The 26,872-nt window shown below is 39.5% G+C and overlaps 1 protein-coding gene across 1 annotated transcript in view; it reads right to left on the bottom strand.

Moving 5' to 3' along the window:
- ANKFY1 (ankyrin repeat and FYVE domain containing 1) overlaps window positions 1–26,872 on the bottom strand; it is a 1,799,901-nt gene that overhangs the window by 891,492 nt on the left and 881,537 nt on the right. Inside the window, exon 18 of the mRNA XM_044082101.1 lies at window positions 2,959–3,110. Within this exon, the coding sequence (XP_043938036.1) occupies window positions 2,959–3,110 (152 nt within the window). The remainder of the gene's footprint in view (window positions 1–2,958; window positions 3,111–26,872) is intronic.

Raw genomic sequence — 26,872 nt, 5'->3', positions numbered from 1 at the left:
TTTTTTTTTTGTTTTTTTTAGTGGCCTGCATTTTTTTATTTCTTATTTACTTATTTTGTGTATGGGCAAGGTTTTGTTCACAATGTCAGTAGAGGCCTGGAAAGAGAGGTACCTTAATTATGATTAGGGTTGTCACCTTTCGCCATGGCAAAAAAATGGACCAAAGCCATAGCCCTTGCACCACCCATGACCTCATCCAGTTCCAACCCCTTTCCACCTACTTTAACACCCATTTTATGGCATAAATCAATATGTCACCAGATTGGAACATCTCCTTTAGTCTTTTTTTCTTCTTTTTATAACATCTGACTATGACACATTTTGTGAAAAAAAGGCAGTCAAAGCCTGCTTGTTTACAAACTCTAAGCTAAACAGAATATTGGGGGTTGTAGAGTACTTTCTAGACTACCGGAGAATCATACTGATTTTCCAATAGTCCACAAGAAATCCAGATAGGTGGGGACCCTAATTACATTACATTTAAGCTACAACGTAAGCAGTAAAGCAATGTAAAATATATATGCATTTAAATCTTACAGAAAATTCAGTTAACCTGTATAACAAGGAAGGGATGGGGAAGTGATGATAAAAGTAAAAATAGATGTTTGTAAACATAGAAACCCAGAAATAGGTGAATAAAACAAAGCAAGTTATTTACTAGTCTGATTAATGGAAAAATCCATCAGGGCATACTTTTTCACAGGCAATTAGTATAATCTAATGACAAAATCTACTATACAACACTGAATTATATAAAATTTAACAGATCACGATGTTATGTACACTATACAGCATTTACAATATGCAAAAGTCATGCATATCTAAACATTCAGCATTATTTTACAGTTTAGGTATAAACTACAGCAGACTTACAGAGGGGAAGTGAGAAAGTAGATGACGGCACAGTGGTGTAGTGGTAGCGTTGTCGCCTCACAGCAATTGGTTCTCCGGTTCGATTCTTGGCTGGGGTGCCTTCTGTGTCGAGTCTGCATGTCCTCCCTGCATTTGTGTGGGTTACCTCGGGGTGCTCGAGTTTCCTCCCCCGTTATAAAGACATGCATCTGGAGTGTTTCTTCCTGGGCCTATGCTGAAAATTGGCTTTGTTCCAAGTCGGACTTTCCCGATAAACAAATGTTAATAAATAAATAAAATAAATTAATAGCTGAAGGGTGGAATAAAACCATTTCCATACTAGGTTAAGGAAAGAATTAGAATACTGAACTGACCTAGTATGATGTAAATTAAACGAATTTCTAACAATGAAGTGCTGCCATTTCTAGACCTTGGGGAAAAAAAAAAAAAAAAAAACAGGTAGTATGAACCAGTTAGGTGACTCTAGCAAAGGTTAAGCATTTAGGCAGTGAGAGTTAGGAGCTAGTTAAATAGAGCAAGGGTTAAAGATAGTATGTTTTGAGATTAACAGCTGCTGAAAAGAAAGCAGATAAATGAAGTATGCAAAATGTAAGGTCTCATTAAGTTTACATTTACGTAACATAGGTTAGAAATCCAAAAAAAGCTGGCCAGGGTAATACTGTGACTTTTGAATATAATAATTTTACTCCATGACAAAGCATGTGACATACAGTTTGTACTAAAGGCTATAGGCTTTAAAAATAAACATGTCTGGCTCTGCCTTTAATTTATTTATTTGCATATGAAATGACAAGAGTTCAACCTAAGAAGATCGGTAACATGTTTCTGAATGGATGTTTTAGGTAAGTATGAGAGTTCAGAGTGTAAAACTCATAGGCATCAAAATGGATGATGCAAACAGAGCAGCTGTGACAGATTAATACAAGAAACGTCATATAAGAAATAGTTTAAAAGCAAAGATAAGCTACATATATATTAGTTACGTCATGCTTTGATACTGTGCCACTCCAATAAAAGTGAACAAGCTATAATACCACTTACAAAGCATGACACTTTGTTAAGCTTTCTACATATTATTTATAGCATGTGTAGACAAAAAGAATAAAGGTAGAGAACTGTGGAACAATTTAGACAGGAGGACACTTTACATTGAAACGGCTGTTTTACTTTGTAGAATGTTCCAGATTTTTGAAAGGACTGTAATATTAAGTCTATGTCTGTGGAAAAGGTAATCCTTTGCTTTATATACATTCCTATGAATTTTCCTGTTAACTACTATTAGACAACTTGAAGTGCTGAAATAGACTTTTCTTTTTTTTTCCCTTTATTTTTTTTGGCCTTCTCACTGTTAACCATCAAGTTTATGCTGAGTGCCTCTCCCTATTCATTTGATCGACCAAACAAGACTTCCCATGGACTCTCTCCGACCATGTTCAGGGCTGGAGAAGATTATGCGACACCTCAAGGCAGCATCCTATATACTACCATGTTTTTTTTAAGTTATGCCATACCCTATCCCCACCTCCACCCACCATCTGCACACACAGATGAAATAGCAAGTGAGTTATCATCGTGCTTCTAAAATGACTCAGCCAATGCTCCACTTTCATCATGGGCAACTTCCCCCTGATCTTCCCTGCCTCGACTGGGGACATGCGTGCCTGACAATCCTCCCTTGCCAGCTCCTTGGACACCAGAGCTGTAAATCAAATCCCAGTTGTGTGGGCTATAGTCAGGGCTTTATGATGCTGGCTTAAGTGATAACAGACTTGCAGTACGCACTGCCTGTCTTCTAGTACGATGCTTACCAAACATCACTACTGTTTTTCTAATTAACTTGCAATTTACTGTCTATTAGGTTATGTGTTAGTATTTTACAGCCTAGATTTGTTATTGCTATGCATCTTGCGAAGATGCCAATGTGATTTAGAAAGATCTGAGCCACTGAGAAGAAAAAAGGACATATACTTAAGTAACCATTATAGCAGTGGAAGAGCCAAAGACTTTGTGCAACCTTTGTTCATAAAATTATGAAACATCATTGCTAGATTTGCTATACAATATTAGAGGAAACTGCATGTTTACGATATTAATATCGGCCTGATGTTCCAACAGGAAGAGAGCGCTTTGACTATCCTGCCGTTGTATCGCCATGTGTAGTAGTGTCTGCCCATCAGACATGGTGTCATTGATGGAGGCCCCAGAACCCAGCAGCTGAGCGGCTATTACATGCATTCCTAAAACAGTAGCAAGTGGTTAATGGGACAAAAACACTTGGATAGAGGCTTTTATTCAAAATGAAATGCATGTTTTTATGCCAGACTATGGACATTGTGTTATATGACTTTCTATTTATGTTAAGAGCCGGGCTGCTCCCACTAACCAAGGCTCATTTACAGGGAAAGCCCATGGAAAAAAACTCCAACAACAATGCATTACTGAAATTCAAAACAATCAACACCAGCTCTAGCATGTTCACAGGGAACAGACTTGTGATACATAATCTGTACAATTTTCAGATACATTACACATATGATACAATTGGATTCAAAGGTAGAAAATAATTAATTTTTGACAAAATTTGTTATACTGTCTAAGAGTTAACTTACTAGCTTCCAGTAAACATGACATGAAAGGAGGATAAAAACAGTTCTCTAAGGTGGCAGTGCAATGGCTATTTGGCATTGACAGTGCAGGAAACAATGGGTACCAGAAACACAACAGAGCCATCCAACAGAATTTCTAATCATGGATTAATTAATGCAAAATAAAGTACGTATGCAGGACAGTGTTCATCAGGGGGAAAATATGGGAATGCATGCTGAAAGAAACGTATAAGGGAAGGATGTCTGGGACAAGATGCAACTTATAACTGTGGTACAGGATGAGGGAAGATTACATTAGTACTGAGACTGCAGGTAGCTATAAAATAGGTTACTTGAAGCACAAGAAAGGAGCTAGGATTACAATGTAGGATAGTGCCCAGTGGCTGCAACTGACGCTTAGTTACAGTGAACAATTACATGCATTTTCAGTTAAAACTTCAAAACTATAATTAAAATGAGCAAAGAAAACAAAAAAGGCAAAAATGCTGGCAAGGTAAAAAAGTTATGTTCATTCAGAAGCCATGTAGATGAAACAATGATATGTCTTAAGGGGTCATTTGCATACATTCCTTGGATCTTTACTAAAGTACTAACCAGTGAAATATATATATACACACACATACATACACATACACACACACATATACACACACACACAAATATTTCAAATTCAGTAGCATTAATACCCTTCTAGCTTGCCAATATACCAAAAATAGAAGTTATGTCCTTACCATAACGTTCCATGTGGAGTGTTCATCTCGCCTTTGTTCTTACACATGGGTTCGGAGCCGATCCTCGGCTCCGTGTCGGCCGCTTGCAAGCTCTGCATCGAGAAGAAGCTCGAGATCACCTAATACCCACAATCCCCCTCTGCCTTTACCTCAGATCTAGTTTGCAAGCAAACCAGCAGCCAGAGAGAGCACATTCATACCAAAATTTACACAATCAAAGATCATCTATATACATATATATACACAAGTGTATCATACAAATACAATTACTGCAAATGCAGTAGGAGAATACTCCAGACCAGGCACCAAATCGAACGTTCTTCCTGAGGGTGGGAGGGTGGGAATGTAAGAACAAAGGCGAGATGAACACTCCACATGGAACATTATGGTAAGGACATAACTTCTATATGTGAGAGTGTTCAATCTCGCCGTTTGTTCTTACACATGGGTAGCGTCCCTAGCTTCATGATCCTGAGGAACTCACGGGAGAACGTTCTTGAGCACAGTGGAACCAAAGGTTGCCCTATCCCTAGAAACCCTGTCCACTTTGTAATGAGAGATAAATGTATGCGGTTTAGCCCAAGTAGCAGTTGCACAAATCGTGTCTAATGGTAGGCGAGCTGCGTGAGCCAAGGATGTAGACACTGATCTTGTAGAATGTCCTTTAGGTTTGACCGATAAGGTTTGATTAGAAGACTCATAAACGTATATGATACAATCAGTTAGCCATTTGGAAAGAGTACGTTTAGTAACCGCTACACCTTTCCTGCTGTCAGCAAAAGCTACAAATAGTTGATCAGATTTCCTGTGATCTTTTGTTCTATCCAAATAAAACCTGAGTTGTCTGTGGACATCCAATTTGTGCAACATATACTCTAACTTATTAGTGTGATTTTTGAAAAAGGTGGGTAATTCAATGGACTGATTAATGTTATTGGTAGAGCAAACTTTGGGAAGAAAGGATGGATTAGTATGAAGAGAAACTCTGTCAGAGTGGAAAATCAAATAAGGGTGTTATTAATAGAAAGAGCCCGAAGCTCAGACACCCGCCTAGCAGATGTAATGGCTACCAAGAAGAGAGTCTTCCACGATAAAAACTTCAATGGGCAAACAGAGGCTGGCTCAAAAGGGGGCAACATCAATTTAGAAAGTAAGAGGTTGAGATTCCAAGGAGATGTAGGAGTTCTCACTGGTGGTCTAATATGAAAGGATCCTTTTAAAAAAGCCTTACAAAGTCTGTGAGCCATAACAGGCGCACCACATTCTTCCACATGAAAGTTGGAAATGGCAGCCAATTGTACTCTTAAAGTGGCAGGAGAAGCTCCTTCATGGAACAATTCTGTCAAAAACTCTAAAATCTTGTTTAACGGAGCTATAACAGGGTCCAAATGATGAGAATTCGCCCAGAAGATGAAACGCTTCCATTTACTGGTGTAGGTCTTTGTAGTGGAAGCTTTATGAGAAGCCACTAATATATTCTGAACTGCCGGCGTAAGAGAGTCAGACCTGGCTAGAAGGGAAGGAGCAGCCAAGCTGCTAGATGGAGTGATTCGAGAGATGGGTGAGGAACTCCTGACGAGTGAGTCAGTAGATCTGGCTCTGGGTCCAGAATCCAAGGTCCCCGAATGCGGTGTTGCAATAGAAAGGGGAACCAAATTTGACAAGGCCAGAATGGTGCAATGAGGATTATCGTCCTCTGAAGGTTGTTGGCTTTCTGTAGAAACTTTGCAATCAGGGGAAAGGGAGGAAAAGCGTACAGGAGACCCGGGGCCAATCGTGCACCAGTGCGTCCCTGGGGACTTCCCCTGGAGGGGGTAATAGGGCAAAGTAGCTCCTGCATTTGGCGTTCATTGGAGACGCAAAGAGATCGCAGGAAGGCTGGCCCCACTTGCGAAATATCGTCTTCGCAATTGACTGCTTGAGGGACCACTCGTGAGGTAACAGAATTGCTCTGCTCAGCCTGTCGGCTATGACGTTGGATGACCCCGGGATGTGCGTTGCGATCAGAAAGCGACCCGTGGACTCCGCCCATTGCCAAATTCTCACGGCCTCTCTGCATAGTTGATAAGACCTGGTTCCCCCTTGCTTGTTTATGTACCAGACTACAGACATGTTGTCTGTCTGAACTGCAATAGTTCCTAGAGGAAGAAGGGGAGCAAAGTGTTGCAACGCTAAAAACACTGCCCTCAACTCCAGAACATTGATGTGCAGATTGTACTCCAAATTGGTCCATTCGCCTTGGACTGTCTGTCCCTGAAAGATGCCCCCCCACCCTATCAGGGAAGCGTCCGTGGTTATCATCGCTGACGGCGTGGGTAGCATAAATGGTCTTCCGCTGGAAAGGTTGCAAGTCTGAAGCCACCAGGTTAGGTGTGATTTGCATGTTTTTGTAATCAGAATTTCGTGTGTCAGAGGTAGCTGTTGGAACGACCATTGTGCAAACAGTAGCCATTGTAGAACTCTCATGTGCAGTCTTCCCAATGGTATCGCAATGAGAGAAGCTGCCATGAGACCCAAGACCTTCAGAACCAGTTTTGCTGGGGACTTTTTGGATGACAGAAGGAGAGATATGTGACTTTGAAGTGAGACTATTCTTTCTGGAGGGAGCCTTAGAATTAAATGATGCGTATCTAATTCCGCTCCTATGAATAAGATATGCTGTGATGGCTGTAGTAAAGATTTTTCGAAATTTACGGAAATTCCGAGGTGAACACAAAGTTGTAGGGTGTAATCCCTGGCCTGTATCAGTTGACGCCGGGTGGTGGCAGAAAGGAGCCAGTCGTCCAGATACGGAAACACCTGGAATCCTAGGCATCTCAGATGAGACGCTACACCACTGCCATGCATTTGGTGAAAACCCTGGGGGCTGAGGTCAGACCAAAGGGCAGGGCTCGAAACTGATAGTGACTGGCTCCCAGCCGGAAGCGCAAATGATCCCTGGACGCCCTGGCCATTTTGATGTGGTAGTATGCGTCCTTCAGATCTATTGAGCACATCCAGTGGTCCTTCTGTAAGAATGGAAGGATCGATTGAAGCGTGACCATTCGGAACTTTTCTTTCTTGACAAAGGTGTTGAGGTTGCTTAGGTCCAGAATAGGCCTCCAGTCCCCTGTCTTCTTTGGAACTAAAAAGAACCTTGAGTAAGTTCCGAATCCCATTTGGTCCACTGGGACTGGTTGGATGACTCTTTTTTCTAGCAGCTTTGAAATTTCTATAGCTGCTGGGTCTCGCAGATGGGGCGGTACATCTGGGAGTTTTCTTTGGAATGGGGGTGGATAGGAATGGTATTCTGTAACCTCTGGTAACAACGCTTTTTACCCAGTTGTCTGTAGTAATATTTTGCCAGGCCTGAGGGTATAAAGCTAAGCGACCCCCGACTGCCTCCAGAGCAGGACAGTCGGGCCTCCTCTCAGGAGTGCTGGAAAGGTTTTCCAGGGGGTGTATCCCTGTCACCTTGGTTTTGCGGACCCCCTCTGCCGCCAGGGTGGCGTCTTCCACCTCTGCCCCCTCCTCTGCCTCTAGAGGGAGCATCACCCTGTGTGCCTGGGAAAGATCCTTGGGGTTTTCGAAACCACATTTTCCCACCACGTTGCCCTTTGGGGTACGGTCTGGAAGGGGTGGAAAAACGGACTCCGACAGCAGACAGAGTCTTTCCCTCCTGTTCACACCGGGTAAGGGTCTCCTTTACTTTGGGGCCAAAGAGAGTGGCACCATCAAATGGGGTGTTAGTAAAGGAAGACTTGAAGGCTTCCGCAAATGAACATAAGCGCATCTAGGATTGCCTGCGAAGAGCAATCGCTGAAGCTGCTGCCCTACTCGATCCTTCGGCTGCGTATGATATCAGCCTCATGGATGAGTTAACAATGGATGTAAGGGTATTGAGATGTGCTGTAACTTTCTCTGAGACCGCAGCATCTGTAGTACCCTGGAGGGTATCTCCCAGCTCTTTGATTAGATCCCTCTGTAAACGTGTAAAATGGGTCAAATAGTTCAGGGATCGCATAGAAAAAGCCGCTTAACTAAAAATGCGCTTCCCGTATCTGTCCATAGTCCTAGAATCTTTGTTAGGTGGATGGACAGATGAGGAAGATTCCGACATCTCCTTTTTCATGGCCGCTGCCACCACCATGGCGTCCACTGGAACTCCCTTTGTGAGGTAAGCCTTGTCTTGGGGTGCAGTGATGTACTTATTAGGCTTCCTAGGGACTGGTTCTACCGTGTCAGGTGTCTCCCACGCCCTTCGAGCAATCAACTCCATTAACTCATCGAAGGGCGGAGTGACCCAGGAGGAGGAAGGGCGAGCACCGAATGCCTTCAGCAAGACTGACTCATCCTCAGAAGGGGGAAGGGACTGCCAATCACCTCTCTGTTTTAGGATCTCCAAGATGTCAGAAAAGGAGACATCTTCTGAAGGTGACTTTGGGGACCTTTCTGACTCATCCAAGTCAGTATCGGATGTCAAAGATTCTTGTGGAGAATCTAAGCGTCTCCTCTTACACAATCTTTTCCTAGGGACTTCTTCGGGGGGAGCATCCGAAGAAGCCTCCGAGGAAGAGGGGGCACCCTCCAGGGGTGGCTGAGACACCGGTGCTCGACGCTTGGATGTGGCCGTTGGTGCAGAGGAAGATAACGGTCCTTTATGGGGAGGAGAGGCTGCTTCTACTGATGTGGTTGTCTGGGTAGACAACACCTTCCTCATGAGATCGAAGGCCCCCGGGTCCCGAGTCGAGGAATCTCCCGGTTCCGAAGAAATGGGAAGAATCCCCGAAACAGGCACCGAGGGCATCGACCCCGAGGACGGAGCCGAATCGATCCGCGCCGAGGCCCAGAGAAGAAGAGTCGGAACCGAAACATCGGTTCGACTCTCGGCCCCGGAACCAAGGATGGATCGTCGGCTCCGAGACTCCGGTACCGGATCCGACGGAGTCGAGGTGAACAGAGCCGACCGAGAAAAGGACGGTTCTGGCACCGAGGGCTCCACAATCAGTAAATCAACCTCTTCCGGCTCCAAAGACTGGACAGGTCTCGGAGGAGGAAGGGATGGAGATAATGGAAGGCCTTCAAGTTTCGACACCAATTGGGTTGAAACCGATATAAGTTTGGATAGGGCCGTATGCTCCAATAATTTCTGCACCACACGGTCCACATCGATGTCGGAGAGGGGCTTGGAAGAACGGGTCGAAGGAACCGAAGACGGAGCCGACCTCAACAGTGAGAAAAAAATCAAATCCAGTAAAATAGTCTAGTCCTGTAATATTGTCAAATCCAGTAATATTAGTCAATCCGGTTGTCTACTCCAAGAAAGGGTTGGTAGGCCCCGAAGAGAACTCTAAATAAGTTTTAACAACTTAAAGGTACCGAGATTCCCTCAACCTTACCACACACACACAAAAATTCACTAAATAACCTTATAAGATAAAAGTACCCAGAAAAAATACAAGAAAAATATCTTAATCTTATCTTAGGTGCTCGAGCTCGACCCAGTGATGCGAACGCTGCAGCGGCAAACTAGATCTGAGGTAAAGGCAGAGGGGGATTGTGGGTATTAGGTGATCTCGAGCTTCTTCTCGATGCAGAGCTTGCAAGCGGCCGACACGGAGCCGAGGATCGGCTCCGAACCCATGTGTAAGAACAAACGGCGAGATTGAACACTCTCACATCACTTGTTCCCATAATAAGTGTCCAGGCTGTTCTTAAAACTATCTAACCTAGTAATCGCTTTAACGTAATTTGCTAGTCTGTTCCATGCATCAGCTGTTCCCTCAGAAAACCAACTAGTACACTTCTCATTCCTATATAATTTTCTACATAGAATATCTGATTATCTACTACTTTTTGATAACCCCAAACATTTCCGGAGGTAGTTGTCTATAAATGTCCTATATACCTGAATAACATCTCCTCTTAGATATCTATAAGAGGCACTATACAAGTTCAGAATCTTTCATAACTTAAATTTTCACATCCACGGATGCCCTTGGTATATTTCCCTTGTACTCTTTCCAGTTTACTCATGCTTGTTTTCTTATAAGGTTTCCATATTGTTATTCCATACTCAAGTCTGGGTTTGATGTGACTAACAAACAGTGACTTCATCATTTCTGATTTCCTAGACTTTATACATCTTTTTATACAACGTACAGCTCTATAACAATCATTAACCAATTGGTTGATATGATAACAAAAAACTCACAGCTGGATCTACCCATATACCCAGGTCCTTAAATGAGTCTACAGTTTCAATCAGTGTGTGCTGTATTAAATATTCACCTTTCAGTTTTTCTCCCCCAAACCTCATATGCTTAGTTTTTCAAGTATTTATCAGCATATTATTCTCCTGTGCCCAAATGGTCAATTTAGTCAAGTTATTTTACAGACGTGGGTTATCTGTAACACATATAATCAGTTTACCTAATTTCAGACCATCTGCATATAGACTGCAGAACACCTCAGATGAAAATGTTTGGCCTGAAAGATGCAATCTAAACAAGTAAGGGCCTAAGACAGAACCCTGTGGGACACCCTGACTGTACCCAAGAATTTCACTTGTCCAGTTGCTGTATTCTTGCCATGTCCTATTTGTAAGCCATGCAGCTATCCATCTTATCAAGAATATCCAAGTTGCTCTAATTTATCGATCACTGTTTTGTGTACAACCATGTCAAATGCCGAAGTTAAACCTACATAAATTACATCATAGCACAATTTTTCAATCATAGCTATTAGACGGTTATACAACATCGCGTTACAAGTGGTAATAGATCTATTTTCAACATATACATTGTGATATACGGTTTCCAAGTCAAAACCTATCCAATTCTGACAATAAACTTACCCAATATTACCTTCTCCATTATTTTTCCACAACATGAAAGTAGACTTAAGGGTGCATATGACTCTGGGTTTGTCCTACTCCCCTTTCCCTTAAAACAGGTTTAATAAGCGCACTTCTCCAGTCTTGAGGAATATATCCATATTTATATGACCTAGTGAATAACAGATACAATGGTACTCCAAGTTCTTGCTGAAGTGTTCTCAGGTCATTATTACTAATTCTGTCTCTTCCCTGAGCTTTGTTTGGATCCAGTTTGCATACTTCTTTTTCAATATAACCTAATTTGATTTCAGTATCTGAGGTTACCTGGATGTCAGTAGGACAACATATCATCCTCTTTGTGGAGCCAAACTGTTTTGCATAACATTTTGTAAGTATATTTATAATCTGTTGCAGCTGAGAATACATTTTAGAATCTGCACATTTTATCAATTTGTAAGTCTTTACTCCTCCTACATCTTATGTATCTATAAAAAAAATCCTATTTTGCTCAATATCTTTATATAAATTTTCTTCAACATTTTCTTGATCTTGTCTCACAGCATGCTTAATTTGTTTGTCCAGCTTGTTTATTTCAGTTTTCAAAGTTGTAGTTCAACCTCTCTTCTATTTCTTATATTTTGTCTCTCATCTTAATCAGATATCTTTGTTCTTATGGAAATCCATCCCCCCTGACGGTTTTTTGATTTGTTTGCACTCAAATTTCTCTTTTAAAACTCTTCACATTCCAACTGCAGTTTTTCCACCGAATGCATCACTCCAGTTAAACATCGTGACTGTTTTGCTTCCAAATAATCTAAATAACCTTGTGTGCATTGGTTGAGATTTCAGTTTGGCAGAATTATTTAGCAACAAATTAACCTCAATACCCCCATGATCACTGTACATCAACAGTGATAAAACTTGACTTGAGCAAACAGTAATTTCTTTAGGAACGCAAACAATGTCTAGTTTGTTACGTTCCCTGGTAGTTTTTTTTTTTTACAATCTGAAGCAATTGCTGTTTCTAAAGATATTTTGTGAGTAACTTCCTTACGAACGTTGTTAAATCATTATTATTCCAGTCTGTTTCTGGTAAATTTAAGTCCACAGCTTTTATTCTCCTCTCTGTGCTTCATGCAAGAAATGTATAAATTCCTCTACATCATCTGCACTTGACTCTGGCGGTCTATAAACTCCAACAATTGTTGTATGTCCCAGGGATGGCTTTATTCTGACAATCACTGAACATGTAATAATCATAGGTGTCACAACTATCTTTAATCCCTATCATAACACTTCCACCTTATTTTTTGTAATAATGTCTGTTACAGTACAAACATCTATACCCTGACAGAACTGGTTTTCAGTCATTGCTCTTTAACTATGTTTCACAAACAGTAACATCAATCTTGTGTGAATGTGGCAAATTTTCCAATTAAAAAAATATTACTGATATTCCTAACATTAACAACCATCAGAGATGCATCAAATGTTGCTGTGAACTGTTAAATTTTCGACCTGGCAAAAATCGTGCCTAGCGTTTGTCAAATATCGCAAAATATCTGCTGCATAAATTCTCTTTACTGATCTTGACAAATGTACACCCATCCTGTGTAAATGTGTGTACCCAAAACTAGGCTTGGATGCTCTACAAGTTTCATTTTTTTTTTTTTTTTTTTTTTTTTTTTTTTTACAACAGGACATTTTTTCTATGTAGGTTTTGGTACAGGATTGTTTAGATAAGCTCTGGATTGTCCTCTCTGCAGTCTGTGTGAATTTATAGCTGACTAGACCCCCCCCCCTGGGATGGCTAGAGCTTGCCTATCTAAAATCTATTCATTTTAACAACCAACAGTAAAAATTAAAGGTACAAAGAAAATATAAAATAAATACAAAATATAATGTACACAATTAAATATAAATCAAAGTAAATCTTATTGTCTACAAACTATCCCTTCCTTTCTACAGTGAAAAACACTTCTCTTACCAGTCAACTTCACAGTAAATCATAAACCAAGGTAGGATAGTTTAGACAAGCTCTGGAAGATTTGTCTCTCTGTGGTCTTTTTACCCTTTGGTTAGGATGGCTTACAGAAGGTAAGGTGATTTTTAAGGCTTTTAATGTACCATTTAAAATGAAACAATAGTTGATTTTGAACTGATCTTCCTCTTCTTCTTCTTTCGGTAGGGGTCGCCACAGCAGATCAACTGTTTCCATTTCTTCCTGTCCTCTGCATCTTGCTTTGTCACACCAACCACCTGCATGCCCTCTCTCACCACATCCATAAACCTCATCTTAGGCCTTCCTCTTTTCCTGTTACCTGGCAGCTTCATCCTTAGCATCTTTTTCCCAATATACTCAGCATCCCTCCTCAGCACATGTCCAAACCAACGTAATCTTGCCCCTTTGGCTTTGTCTCCAAACCTTCCAACCTGGGCTGACCCTTTAATATACTTATTCCTAATCCTGTCCATCCTCATCACACCCAGTGCAAATCTTAACATCTTCAACTCTGCCACGTCAAGCTGACTCCTGCCTTTTTGCCAATGCCACAGTCTCCAACCCATATAACATAGCTGGTCTCACTACGCTCTTGTAGACCCTCCCTTTCACTCTTACTGGTACTAGTCTGTCACAAATCACTCCTGACACTCTTCTCCACCCACTCCGTCCTGCCTGTACTCTCTTCTTCACCTCTCTTCCACACTCACCATTACTCTGAACTTTTGATCCCAAGTATTTAAGCTCATCCACCTTCACCACCTCTACTCCCTGCATCCTCACCATTCCTCTATCCTCCCTCTCATTCACACACATATATTCTGTCTCAGTCCTGCTGACCTTCATTCCTCTTCTCTCTAGAGCATATCTCCATCTCCTCCAGGGTCTCCTCCACCTGTTCCCTACTCTCACTACAGATCACAATGTCATCTGCAAACATCATAGTCCACGGGGACTCCTGCCTGATCTCGTCTGTCAACCTGTCCATCACCATTGCAAATAAGAAAGGGCTCAGAGCTGATCCTTGATGTAACCCCACCACCACCTTAAACGCATCCGTCACCGCAGACCTCACCGCTGTCACACTACCCTCGCACATATCCTGTACCACTCTTACATACTTCTCTGACACTCCCGACTTCTTCATACAATACCACAACTCCTCTCTAGGCACCCTGTCATATGCTTTCTCTAAATCCCCAAAGACACAATGCAACTCCTTCTGACCTTTTCTGTACTTCTCCATCAACACTCTCAGAGCAAACATTGCATCTGTAGTGCTCTTTTCTGGCATGAAACCATACTGCCGATCACTAATCATCACCTCCCTTCTTAACCTAGCTTCCACTACTCTTTACCATAACTTCATGCTGTGACTGATCAAGTTTAATCCCTCTGTAGTTACTGCAGCTCTGCACATCACCTTATTCTTAAAAATTGGTACCAAAACACTTTTTCTCCATTCCTCAGGCACCCTCTCACTTTCCAAGATTTCATTAAACAATCTAGTTAAAAACTCCACTTCAATTTCACCTAAACACCTCCATGCTTCCACAGGTATGTCATCTGGACCAACAGCCTTTCCGTTCTTCATCCTCTTCATAACTATCCTTACTTCCTCCTTGCTAATCCACTGCACTTCATGATTCACTATCCGCACATCATCCACTGATTTTGAACTGATAAAAATCATTATAATGAATATGCTATTAATAGAATACCAAATAAAGGAGTAAAGCAAATGTGCAAAACTGACTTGTAGGATGCAGAAGTAACTTGCATATATGCTATGACATGGAACATGTGTAGCAAAGTTAGTTCTGTCTACTACAAAAGTAACAAAGTCTACATCTCTGAGATCTGGTGAGTAAATGTAATGGCTATAGAAGGAACACGTTTTGATGGACACCAAGTTATACTCACAAGATTTAGTCATACTCAATACAACTTAGGTGGAGATGGTCAGAAATTGCTTGACCAGGCTGCACTAAGCTAAATTCCATTCACAGTCACTAAAGGCTGAAAAGGACATGTGAATGTTACTAATGACGTTAACCTAGGCCAAAATCAGAAAGCTAAAACAGAAACATGACTGCAGAAAGAGTAATTTACGATATACAGGAAACTCCACACTCAAGATGCGCAATATCCTCAAACTGGCTTTGAACACAGCCCTAGTGGGAGACTTCCTGGTGGCCTGCTGACATGTGAAACATTAGATGGGACGTCTAGTGGTTAGATAAGAACTACATGAGAAACCAGGTCTTCAAAGATGACAGCCCTTTCATAAAGCCTTAGTCCAGTCTCAAGTACTCAGAATGGCACAATGCTTGGAGAGGCCAGTTCCAACAGGCCATCAACAGATGATGAGAATTATCCTTGGTCTTTCTAACAAATGCAGCAAAAACAAAGATGACTAGAAGTGTTGGGGGGAGTGGTTGTGGAGAAATGTGTATACAGACTTCTACGTTATCAAGAATATGTTCCATCATCCAGTCCCCAAATGGATAACAGTACATTCTCCTAGACAGTGACCATGTTAACTTTCTGGATTTGAGGCAATTAGAAGTTATCTGTTCACCCACAGGAGTTTAGACAAAGCTTTAGCTAAAGACTGCATCCACAGACAAAATTCCCCAAAGGACAGCCCTTTTAAATGATATCTTACTGCTGGTGTGGTGATCCAGGCTGTAGTGTTTGATGAAGATTTACACTTAGTGAGCCAGTCCATAGACTGTCATTGGGAAGAGACAGAACTATGAGGGGCTCACTTCCATGCCCAGATCATTCCTTTGCAGAGGGAGTAGGAATATGTCTTGTCCAAGCAATTGGCTTTAGAAGACTCTGCAAAGTTTGAAGTGCTAACAGTACTAATCTGAACTTAAAAACATTTAAAGTGTATTGCCTCAACAGTGCATAGTGGCAAATCATGAGTTATCTACCATGATTCATCTTGTCCTATTCATTTCTAATTTATTTGGATCATGTTTTTAATAAAAAGCTTTGTTCATATTTTAATCAATCCATGGCCTAAATAAATTTAGTGTTTCTTTCAGTGACATCACCTTGGGGATCTTCCACCAAGTTTAATAGCTGCATTTTTGTGCCTGTGCAGAATGCATTCATTAGAGTTTATGGAAACATTTCACATTTTCCCGGAGATGATGTCACTGAGGGTAAAGATCATCTTTAACTTTTAGTGTTATCACCACAGGAAAAACAAATTTAAGGACTCCTGCTTTAAGTGAATGGCAGAGATAAAACATTTCACCAGTTGGGCAAAATAAGCTAATCAGTGCTTTATGCACCACACAGGATGATGTTAAAAGGGTAGACTGCAAAGTGCAACAATGTACTTTAAGACTAACTGCTTATCTGCAGAGTTTGACCCAAACCTTCCAGCAATGCATCAGAAATAAGGGATTGTTTCAATAAAGGACAGCAAAAAGGAACCCGTAACTCAAAGCTGCAAGGTAATGCCAATAACACAAAGAATGATAACAGGCAGTCTAAGGCAAAAAGCAGATCTTAAAGAAAATGACTGTTTCACAACCAGTGAAATAAGCACTGTCTACTGCAAAGTAAAGCAAAAGCTGCTGCAAAAGCTACAGCAAAATGCTGACTACAGTGGATATGAAAAGTGTACACACCCCTGTTAAAATGCCAGGTTTTTGTGATATTAAAAAAAAAAAAAAATGAGACCACAATAAACCATTTCAAAACTATTCCGACCTTTAATGTGACCTATTCCTGTACAATTCAACTGAAAAACAAATCTGTTATGGGAAAAAATATAAAAAACGTACAATAAACTCGTTGCCAAGTGTGCACACCCTTAAACTAATACTTTGTTGAAGCACCTTTTGATTTAATTACTGCATTCAGTCTTCTTGGGTAGGAGTCTATCAGCATGGGACATCTTGACTTGACAATATTTGCCCACTCTTCCTTGCAAAAGCGTCCAAATCTGTCAGACTGTGAGGACATTTCTTGTGCACAGCCCTCTTCAGGTCATCACGCAGATTTTCTATTGGATTTAGGTCTGGGCTCTGGCTGGGCCATTCCAAAACTTTAATTTTCTTCTGGTGAAGCCATTCTTTTGTTGATTTGGATGTATCCTTGGGGTCATTGTCATATTGAAAGGTGAAATTCCTCTTCATCTTCAGCTTTCTAGCGCACACACCTCAAGGTTTTGGGCCAAAAGTGACTGGTATTTTGAATTGTTCATAATTCCCTCCACCTTGACTAAAGCCCCAGTTCCAGCTGAAGAAAAGCAACCCCAAAGCATGATATTGCCTCCACTATGCTTCACTGTGGGGATGCTGTTCTTTTGGTGATGCGAAGTGTTGTTTTTGCGCCAAACATACCTTTTGGAATTGTGGCCAAAAAGTTAACCTTGGTCTCATAAGACACTTTACCATATGCTTTTGAAAGACTTGATGGATTGTTTTGCAAATTTTAGCAGGGCCTGGATGTTTTTGTGCAAGAAAAAGCTTCCGTCTTGCAAGTCTTCCCCATAGGCCAGACATATGGAGAATACGGGAGATTGTTGTCACATACAGTACACAACTAGTACTTGCCAGAAATTCCTGCAGCTCCTTCAGTGTTGCTGTAGGTCTCTTGGCAGCCTCCCTGACCAGTTTTCGTCTTGTCTTTTCATCAATTCTGGAGGGACAACCAGTTCTTTGCAACGTCACTTTTGTCCCATATTTTCTTCACATTTTGATGACTGTCTTCACTGTGTTACATGGAATATCCAATGCTGTGGAAATTTTTTGGTTTCTCCTGACTGATACCTTTCAACAATGAGATCCCTTTGATGCTTTGTAAGCTCTCTGCGAACCATGGCCTTTGCTGTAACAGGCAACTGAGTAAATGTCAGGAAAATCTTACTAGGACAGCTGAACGGGTCTATATCACAACTGAAAGACGAATATAGCGAATGGCATTTACATTGAAAATGCAAAATTTGCTCTTGTGGGGGGCTGTACCCCCACTAATTATATATACCAACTCAGAGATCGCACTATAGTGAAGAAAGGGCAAATTTTCCGATCTTCACTGTACTGCAATCTCACTATTAACAGTTTGCTGAATGGCATTTTCGATGTAAATGCCGTTTGCTGAATTCATCTTTCGATATGATAGACCTCAGCTGAACTTTATCTGAGGTTAATCAGTCTCTCTCTAATTGATGGCAGGTGTATACCCAAGAAGACTGAATGCTGTAATTAACGCAAAAGGTGCTTCAACAAAGTATTAGTTTAAGGGTGTACACACTTATGCAACAAGCTTATTGTACGTTTTTTTTATTTTTTTCCCCTAACAGATTTGTTTGTTTTCAATTGAATTGTACAGGTTATAGGTCACATTAATGGTGGGAAAAAACATTTTTAAGTGATTTATTGTGGTCTAATTTTTTATATCACAAAAACTGGCATTTTAACAGGTGTGTGTACACTTTTTATATCCACTGTATATCAACAACTCTACAAAATAACCAAGCTCAGTCCTGGACCTACTGATCTACACAGATTTAGGCTGCCAATCTCGATCTTCTGAATCTACTCTAAAGTAACTACTAGCAGCAGATGATATTCAACAATGCCCCACTGAAAATGATCTGCTGCTGTACTGCAACTGTAAATGGTGACTTCAGCTAATGCTAATTTCCTACAAAGTCAGGGGAGAACCCAGGCCAGCACTGCAGCCGTGAATACCTGGGTACTAAACGTAAAAAAAACAGCTCCCATGTTATAACACTATCAAGATGCTACTTTGTTGAAAGGTCCTCAGCACTACAGGCTTCATACTTTGCTTAACAGTCTATTGTGGAAGAAATGTCAAAGTGTTGTATACTGTACAGAAAGTACTACCACCACAGTACAAACCAATGAAACCTCCAAAGAAGTTCAAGTATCTTGGTGTGCAAATAAGTATCCATTCTGTCAAATGACATCATCAAAAAGACTTACAAAGCAAAGGGACACTAAGTGTTGAACAATTATGCAAAGCTCACACATAAAAGACAAAAAGGTTGATAAGGTGGGGCAACAGAGTGGTCAAAATCCTCCAAACATTTTTTGGAAAGAGGAAGGCATGAGAATAAATACACATTCCTTTCCTCCTCTACCAAAAAATAAAAATGGCCACCATTCCTCCTGCCAACAGGGATTAAGGTGGAGAAATAGCTCCTCAGAGACTGTTATATCAATAAAGGATAAGTCATGGATGGAATAATAAGCTACAAGACTTGGCTATTTTCTTTGACTTCTAGAAACCACCTTTTCTTTCTTGTTCTCCAGCCGAAGCCAAACTCAGAAAACAAATAATCTATTTCAGCAGTCCTTGGGGGAATATAAAGAAAGTACTGTGACCTTAGACAAGTCAGGCTAATTCTGACATTAGTTCCCCTCCGCCACAAATGGGTACAGAAGACAACTGTAAATGCTTTCCACCACAGAGTCAGTTTTCTAATTCCTCTGTAGAGATTTGACTTCTTGGCAAACTACTCTCTCAGCAACTATAGAGAATTCAAAAAAAAAGGGGAAGGGGGCAAGGATTGCAACTAGAATGGGAGATTTATTTCTTAAAATCTGACTCCAAAGAGCTCATGTGTACAGCATGTAATCATAAATGCCTTTCATCACAGAGGTGGTCTTCTAACTCCTCAATAGAGCTATTTCTTGGCAAACTATCGACGAAGAATCGACGAACAATGATTGTAACTGGCAGGGAAGATTCTACTCCTTAACATTTGACTCCAAGCAGCTCAGAAATGCAGTTCTCTACCTGCCTGAAAAAGAATAGCTACAGCTTAAAACTAGTAATGGTTAAATCAGAAGATAAATTCAAATGTTTACATTTTTGAAGCTATGAATTGTATCTAACAGGTATAAACTACAACGCTGATCTTACTTAAGTTACCTCTGCACTGGTAGGAGTGATTCTGAAACAATATTTAAATTAAATTAAAGTCACAAACATGGTACAATTAATAATTTCACAGTTTTCTGATTGCATCTAATTAACACACATACTACCTACAACCATAACATCAGAAGCATTTTGTCTTCCATGCTGTCAGCTTTCTTTTTCTCAAATATCTTATTTTTTTTTCATAATTTGAAATCAAAAATGATATACAGTACAACAGAAGTTGTTGATGTTACAATTTGCACAACACTAGCAAGTTACTAAGCTAGGTGTTCACACACTGATAAAAAGAAAAAAAAAACAATTTCAAATTGGCTAAAGCAACAAAGGATTACCATTAAGTTATGATTGTGTTATGATTCAGTCATGAGGCATGAATACAGTAAAGCAATTGAGCTATACATTAAAGTTCATACAAGAGTATATCTTGAAGGATAACACCAACCTAACAATACACAAAAAATCAATTATGCATTATACACATTTACAAAAATGTCATCTTAGTTGATGCTGTTACTACTTTTAACTAAAGAGAGTGTTTAATAATTTTATGTATATTCGCATACTTTGCCCTTCATGATAAAATATCAATTAAAGCTTTACAGTAGTTCAGATAATATGCCTGGTTCTTTTGATTTTTGGTATACAGCTTCTTAGCAAATACATGTTTTTGCTACATTCTTGTATTCTGTCCAATTATGTTTGGATCTGTCCAGCCAGTTTCTGGCTATGTAAAATTTTAATAAGGCACATAGTGTTACAGTGATGTGTTTAGTGAGGCTATTATTGCTCTTAAAAATATGTAGTATAGCCATTTCCCATGATAGAAAAAACAGGCTACTCAAAATCTGCACTAAGAAATCTCAGTGAGCACCACAGTTTATATTCTTTTTGTAGCTCCAGAAGATATGTAAAATATCAGCTTCTTTAAAGGACAAAAAGGACAATAAGATGACTTAGATGGATTAAATTAAGATGGACAGGTGTATGGTATGCATTAGGACAATAAGGGGACAGATGGATTACATTTGTTAAGATAGACAGGTGAATGGTATGCATTAGGACAATAGGATAACTTAGACTGACTAAATTTGTAAGAAGGACAGGTGTATGGTATACATTATTGAAGATCATGATCTGAGTGCATATTAGTTTCATAATGGCGTCAGTTTTTATGGTGTTTCCAATGGCTAATTCCTTCTGATTTTCAATCAAGTTACTTCATTTTTCTTCCCAATACTTTGAAAATAGGACTGTATTTTGATATTTTATTTTAGTTATTAATTTATACGTATTTGAGAGCATTTTTTTTGTATAAGAGCAACTTTTGAATTTGTTGTGCTTCTTTGATATCTTGCTCATTTACAAGAATATCCTTAGTTATTTTGTTAATTAAGTATAAGATTTGTTTTATCATCACACTGTATTTATTACTTGCTTTAAGAGTGTTCTTGATGTTTTCCATCGATAGGTTTTGTAACTGGTAGTGGTCCCATACTGTTTAATTTTTTATTAACGGATATTTATCTAAGTTTAACAGAGTTTGCTAGTTTTATATTAGTATTGTTGTGTATTGGTTGTAGAAGAGTAATCGTATCTTTTAGTTTTAAATGCTGTCAGCTTTCTTACGACACTCTACAATAACTTCCACAATCCTTTTGGATTCAAATATTTACTGAAATATCACAACTTACACAAAAATAAAAACATGAAAGCAATTCTACAGCTGTACGCTGCACACTGTGTACATCCCTAACATCAGTAACACGTACTTATATACAGCTATATGGCTCTACTTTGTTTCATTGAATCTCATTTCACTGAATTTCATTTCACCCCAACCACTTTGCTGAAAACACAAATTACTGAAAACTCATTTCACTGAATCTCACTTCACTGAGCTGAACTTAGTATATATGGCACTGTGTAGAGTACTGTAAGGCAAGTAAAAGGTATATGCCATTTTCCCCACTGTAGTACGATCCTGGAGTTAGTATATATAGTTAAGGGGTGTGGGGGCGTAGCCCCCACTTAGTTTGAGTAGAGATTGTCTTCTGGAGAGTGTTAGTCACTTGTGTTGCAACTATGCATGTCTATTGTTTAAAATGTATTGTTTTGAAGTTTTTGGTAAATCGCAAACAGTCATGATAGTGGGTTTCGGGATTGTGAATGGTTCGGCTCTATAGTTTCGAAATACTGAAATTCAAGATTTCAGTATTTCGAGATTATAAAGGGGAACCATATATATATATATATATATATATATATATATATATACATATACATACATATACATATACATATATATATATATATATATATATATCTATATATATGTGTGTGTGTGTGTGTGTGTGTGTGTATATATATATATATATATATATATATATAGAGAGAGAGAGATACACACACATATATATGTGTGTGTGTGTGTATAAAAATAAACACGTACTTTATTTCTGCCCATCACGTAAGCTGTTACCCTGCAATACATACTGTTCACAATATTAAATTAAATATGAATCAGCTGTATATTTTACCATATCATGCTAACCTCTACTACCTCAGGGACCATTCATCACAACATCAAAAATAATGCACCCCTGCAATTCTCCAAATCATGTCTGCCTTAAGCTGACCCTTCACTCTACTGGAACCACTCTGTGAAATACAACAGTAAATTCAACACTCTGCATAAAAAAGCAACTAACTCCTTTCACCAGCAACACAAATAAATCAGGTGCCATTTTGTTCCATCTAAATCAATCACATGGCGACAATAAGGAATGTGCACTTAGTTTTAACATTCCGTCACAAGTTGCGAATGGCAATGTATAATTCGACAAATCCAAAGTCTAAAATATCCCTTTAGTTCTGTCACAGTCTGACAACACATTTTTTTTTTTACTTCATCTAATTCTGTTTTATGCTTACCGTTAACACTATGCACTATGTTACTATAAGACTATACGGAATGTTAAAAAACTGCATTTTTTCTCAACTTCATGCGCAATGCAGCAGTACACATAATGAACACTGGGTAAAACCTTTGTGCATCTGCTCTGCCAATTAATGGCTGTGAAATCATCTGCTTTAATTATATGCACTTAAATGCGTCATGAAGCATGACATGGAATATGATAATATGGAGTTACTGATTAACAGTGTAAGTGCCACAGTGGCCCAAGTGGTGCATCCACTGGTTGAAATAGTCTTTCTGTCCTGCCAGCCCACTAATGTGACATGCTGAAGTAAATACATACACACTATTAGAAAATTTCATTAAATACTACAATAAAGCATAATTCGCAACTCCATATCAAGTTGCTATAATCACATCCTCCCAAGTTGCTTCAGCAAGTATTAGGGAAGCTGTCATTTCTTTTCTGCTAGTTACATCTATGAATTGTTAATCAAGCAATTCACTCTGTTTTCCAACTTAATTAAATCATCTCTCATTGCAGTTAATGACTGCTAACATAACTGGACAAAGAAAATACTACATGGTATGCTGTACAGTTAAGGCAGACAGGCATTCTTCAAGTAAATAACATGCACAGTGCTGTGAACTGAATGTTATTAAGCTGTATACTGGAGGTCTGAACACTACTACAGAAAAACAAATCCAGTATCAATATAGAGGACTAATGCAATGGGAAGGTACAGCTGCATGAGTACACCCACCACAACAGAAGGCATTTGAGAAGGACTACTCCTGCAATAGTATTCACTTCATAAAGGATTTAGCATCAGGCAGACATTTACCTGGCTGGCCTGGCTCCCAGAATTATACAGATGTCCTAGTTTGGACTGGATCCTTGAGGCAGGGACTCAAGCCTGCAGCCCAGATGAATGGGGGAAGTCATCGCAGAGCATCTCAGTTCCCCTTTTTGCCAGTGTAGGTATGGGAGACATGTCTGGTGAAGGGAATGCCCTTCCATTTTTTAGTCTAGGATGATGACAATAATAGCAATGGCATCCAAGTATCCCACCTGCATCACTCACAAACCTTATGAGAAGTAATACTCCCCTCCTGGTTCATCTTCTGGAGCACAGAAAATGGAGAAGGGCTTGGTTATCTAGAATAAAAATATCAGTGATAATACACCTCTTCCCCCATGTCAGTGACTACACTGACAGCAAGAAACAAAGAAGAGCATGCAGGAACTAGTACAGCAACAGATTTTTATTTGAATTTCGACTGTTACAGTAAAAGTATTCACATGACTTACTATGTTCTTATGGATTCTAATTACAGGATTATTTATATCATGTGGAATATTAGTGCTAAGAAAAGAACCAGTCCCCTCTTGCCCAAAACATAACCCAAGATTCTGATCTTTACCTGCTTCTGGACTGGATGTCAAGCTTATAATGCTCAGAAATGGTGTGAAGAAATGACAACAAAGTCATCTCACAAATGCTCGGAGTAGAGACATTCTTGAAAAAGTTCAATGATACAGGAGGCTGCTCTGCCAAAATGGGCTCTAACAAGCCCATTCCAAGGGTTTCCCATGACATTCAGAACAGAACAAAATGCACTTGGTGCACCATTTGAAACTTGGTTATTAGGGAATGCTGTTCTGTTTCCCTGGGGACAAAGGACACAACCTATGTATGTTTGAAGTCCATGGTTCTGCCTACATAGTACACAAGCTACCTGTGGATGTCAAACGGTTGCAATATTCTCTTCCCTTAAGATGGGAAAAATAGCCTGGTTAAGGGAAATCGTAGGCAACATTTGGCATGAAAAAAAGGATGGCCCTCAGACTTGCACTGTCTTTATGAAACAATGTGAATGGCTCTTTTTACATCAAGGCCTCAACTCCAAAATACCTCTGGCTTAGCTTAGTAGGGAACTATATTCTGAGATAAGTACTTAAAATGAGCAGAAGTAGTGGTTTCAAAGTGATGGAGGATCAAATTTGTTCTAACCATGTTAAGGTCACAAGGAAGTGGGATAGCCATTTTTGGTGGATGCAAATAGACTCCCTTCAGGAACAGTTTTACCAATATGAGGTTTTCCCAAGGTGGATCAACAGAAAGGCATGCTGGGACTGCAAAGATAGGTACTTTAACTCATTACCACCCAAGTGTTATGTAATGTCACACATCTAGCAGCCTTCCCAAATCTTGCACTCCAGAACATTTTCAGAAAAATAAACTATAAAAGGACAAGATAAACAAAAGTAAATATTTTGTTAGCAATGAAAGCTGTATAAATTGCAATTTTATCAGCAAGTATTCTTTGCAGTGTTAATACTGCATTCATAGTATTTCCATAAATACTATATTACAATGCACACAAACCCAAAATTATATCTTTTGCTAAACTTTCACAATTTATCATATCTTGGTAACTATATAACTTAAACATATATTGTTAGAACATGTTTGTTAACCAGATACAAGTTTCCACTTGATAAGAAATTCCTCTATGAGCACATGTTTGAGGTATTTACAAAAATATAAAAACATTTTCTTAATTGTACAATTATCAGACTAAACACTAAATATTTCTCAAGATGTGCAACTTACAGTGAAAATTTGAAAGGCAGTTTGCTTCAAAATCAAAGGGTTCACCTGATGTCATGCAACAGTTAGTAAGTCACTTTTCTGAAATATTATGTACATATGGAAACAGTTTACTTTCATAATTACTAACAAAAAATATAGCAGGTATACTGTGATATGAAAGGACAGTGAAAACAAATTTTTCTGTCTCCCACCATGGCAATTCACACCATACTCCTTGATAACATGTAAGGGTCTCAGTTATGAAAGAATGAACATAAATATGAAAATACGAATAAGTGATGAAAAGTGACTGATTAATTTCTCTACTGCAATATATCCCAGATTAAACACTCTTTCCATTTTAACAGGCCCTTGCACTTTCTAATATTGCCTGTTATTAGCTGGCAAGTCATTTAGTAAATTACACCAGACCCACAAAAGTTCTGGAAGCCTTAAGAAGCTATGGGTGTGAATTGGAAATACACAAATAGGCACTATACGCTGGAATGAAGAAATAAAAGCATAGCAAGAAAAGATATGACACAAAGGTACCAGCAGCAGCTTCGAAGAGATGGGGTTCTGCCTTGCTGCACTGAAGGATAATATCATCCATTTTGCCAGATAAGGCCTCCTTGTACTAAGTTTCCTGGCTTATTTCATGTTAGGCATTTAGGCATGTCCACCAAAAGTAGGTTGCTGACAGGAAAAGGTGTCAAATTATTAAAAAAAAAAACAATAAGGCTAATAAAAAAGCAAAATGCATAACTGCACACGTGTTTGCCGAGGAGCTAGAGTATTTGTTTGCTATTAATTTTTTATATTGTGTGCAGTTTTATATTTTGCTTATTTTACTAACCTTGTTTATTTTTTTATTCTTTGCTACGTTGTTTTGCTAAAGGTGTCAAATTATACCTGGTGTGCTTCTAAGGCTCTGGAGCTTTGAGTGTATCAGAGAACCTGATTGCAGCACTACCAGGCTTACTAAAGGCTACTGCTGCTGCCAGAAAGAGGACAGCAGGATCAGCCTGGCTCGTTCTACTTATTTTCTGCAGTATACTGTGCACCAGAGGAACTGAAAGGCATGCCTAAAGGACGAGGCCTACCTATGGGAAGGTGAAGGCATTCATCACCCAAGCCTTTCTACAAGGAAACCTTGTACAGAACTCTGAGAAATGGTGGTTACCTGTGGTAGTGAAGAGGTCTATTTCCTGCACTTCCCACCTTTCTGTTAGCCTCAAAGATGCAACTGTCTAGGTATTGTGGTTGCTGAATAACTTGCTGAAAATGTTTGTGCCATATGAATAAGGTTCAACAGTATCGTTCAGTGCCCTGAGAATAATCTGTGAATGTTAAGCTATCCCAGGCTTCCATGTCTTGTCATCAACAGGGT

Source organism: Protopterus annectens, chromosome 9.part0 (genome assembly GCF_019279795.1).
Source record: "Protopterus annectens isolate FY-2018-M chromosome 9.part0, PAN1.0, whole genome shotgun sequence".
Lineage (NCBI taxonomy): Eukaryota > Metazoa > Chordata > Ceratodontiformes > Protopteridae > Protopterus > Protopterus annectens.
This window is presented reverse-complemented; position numbering and strand designations above follow the sequence as displayed.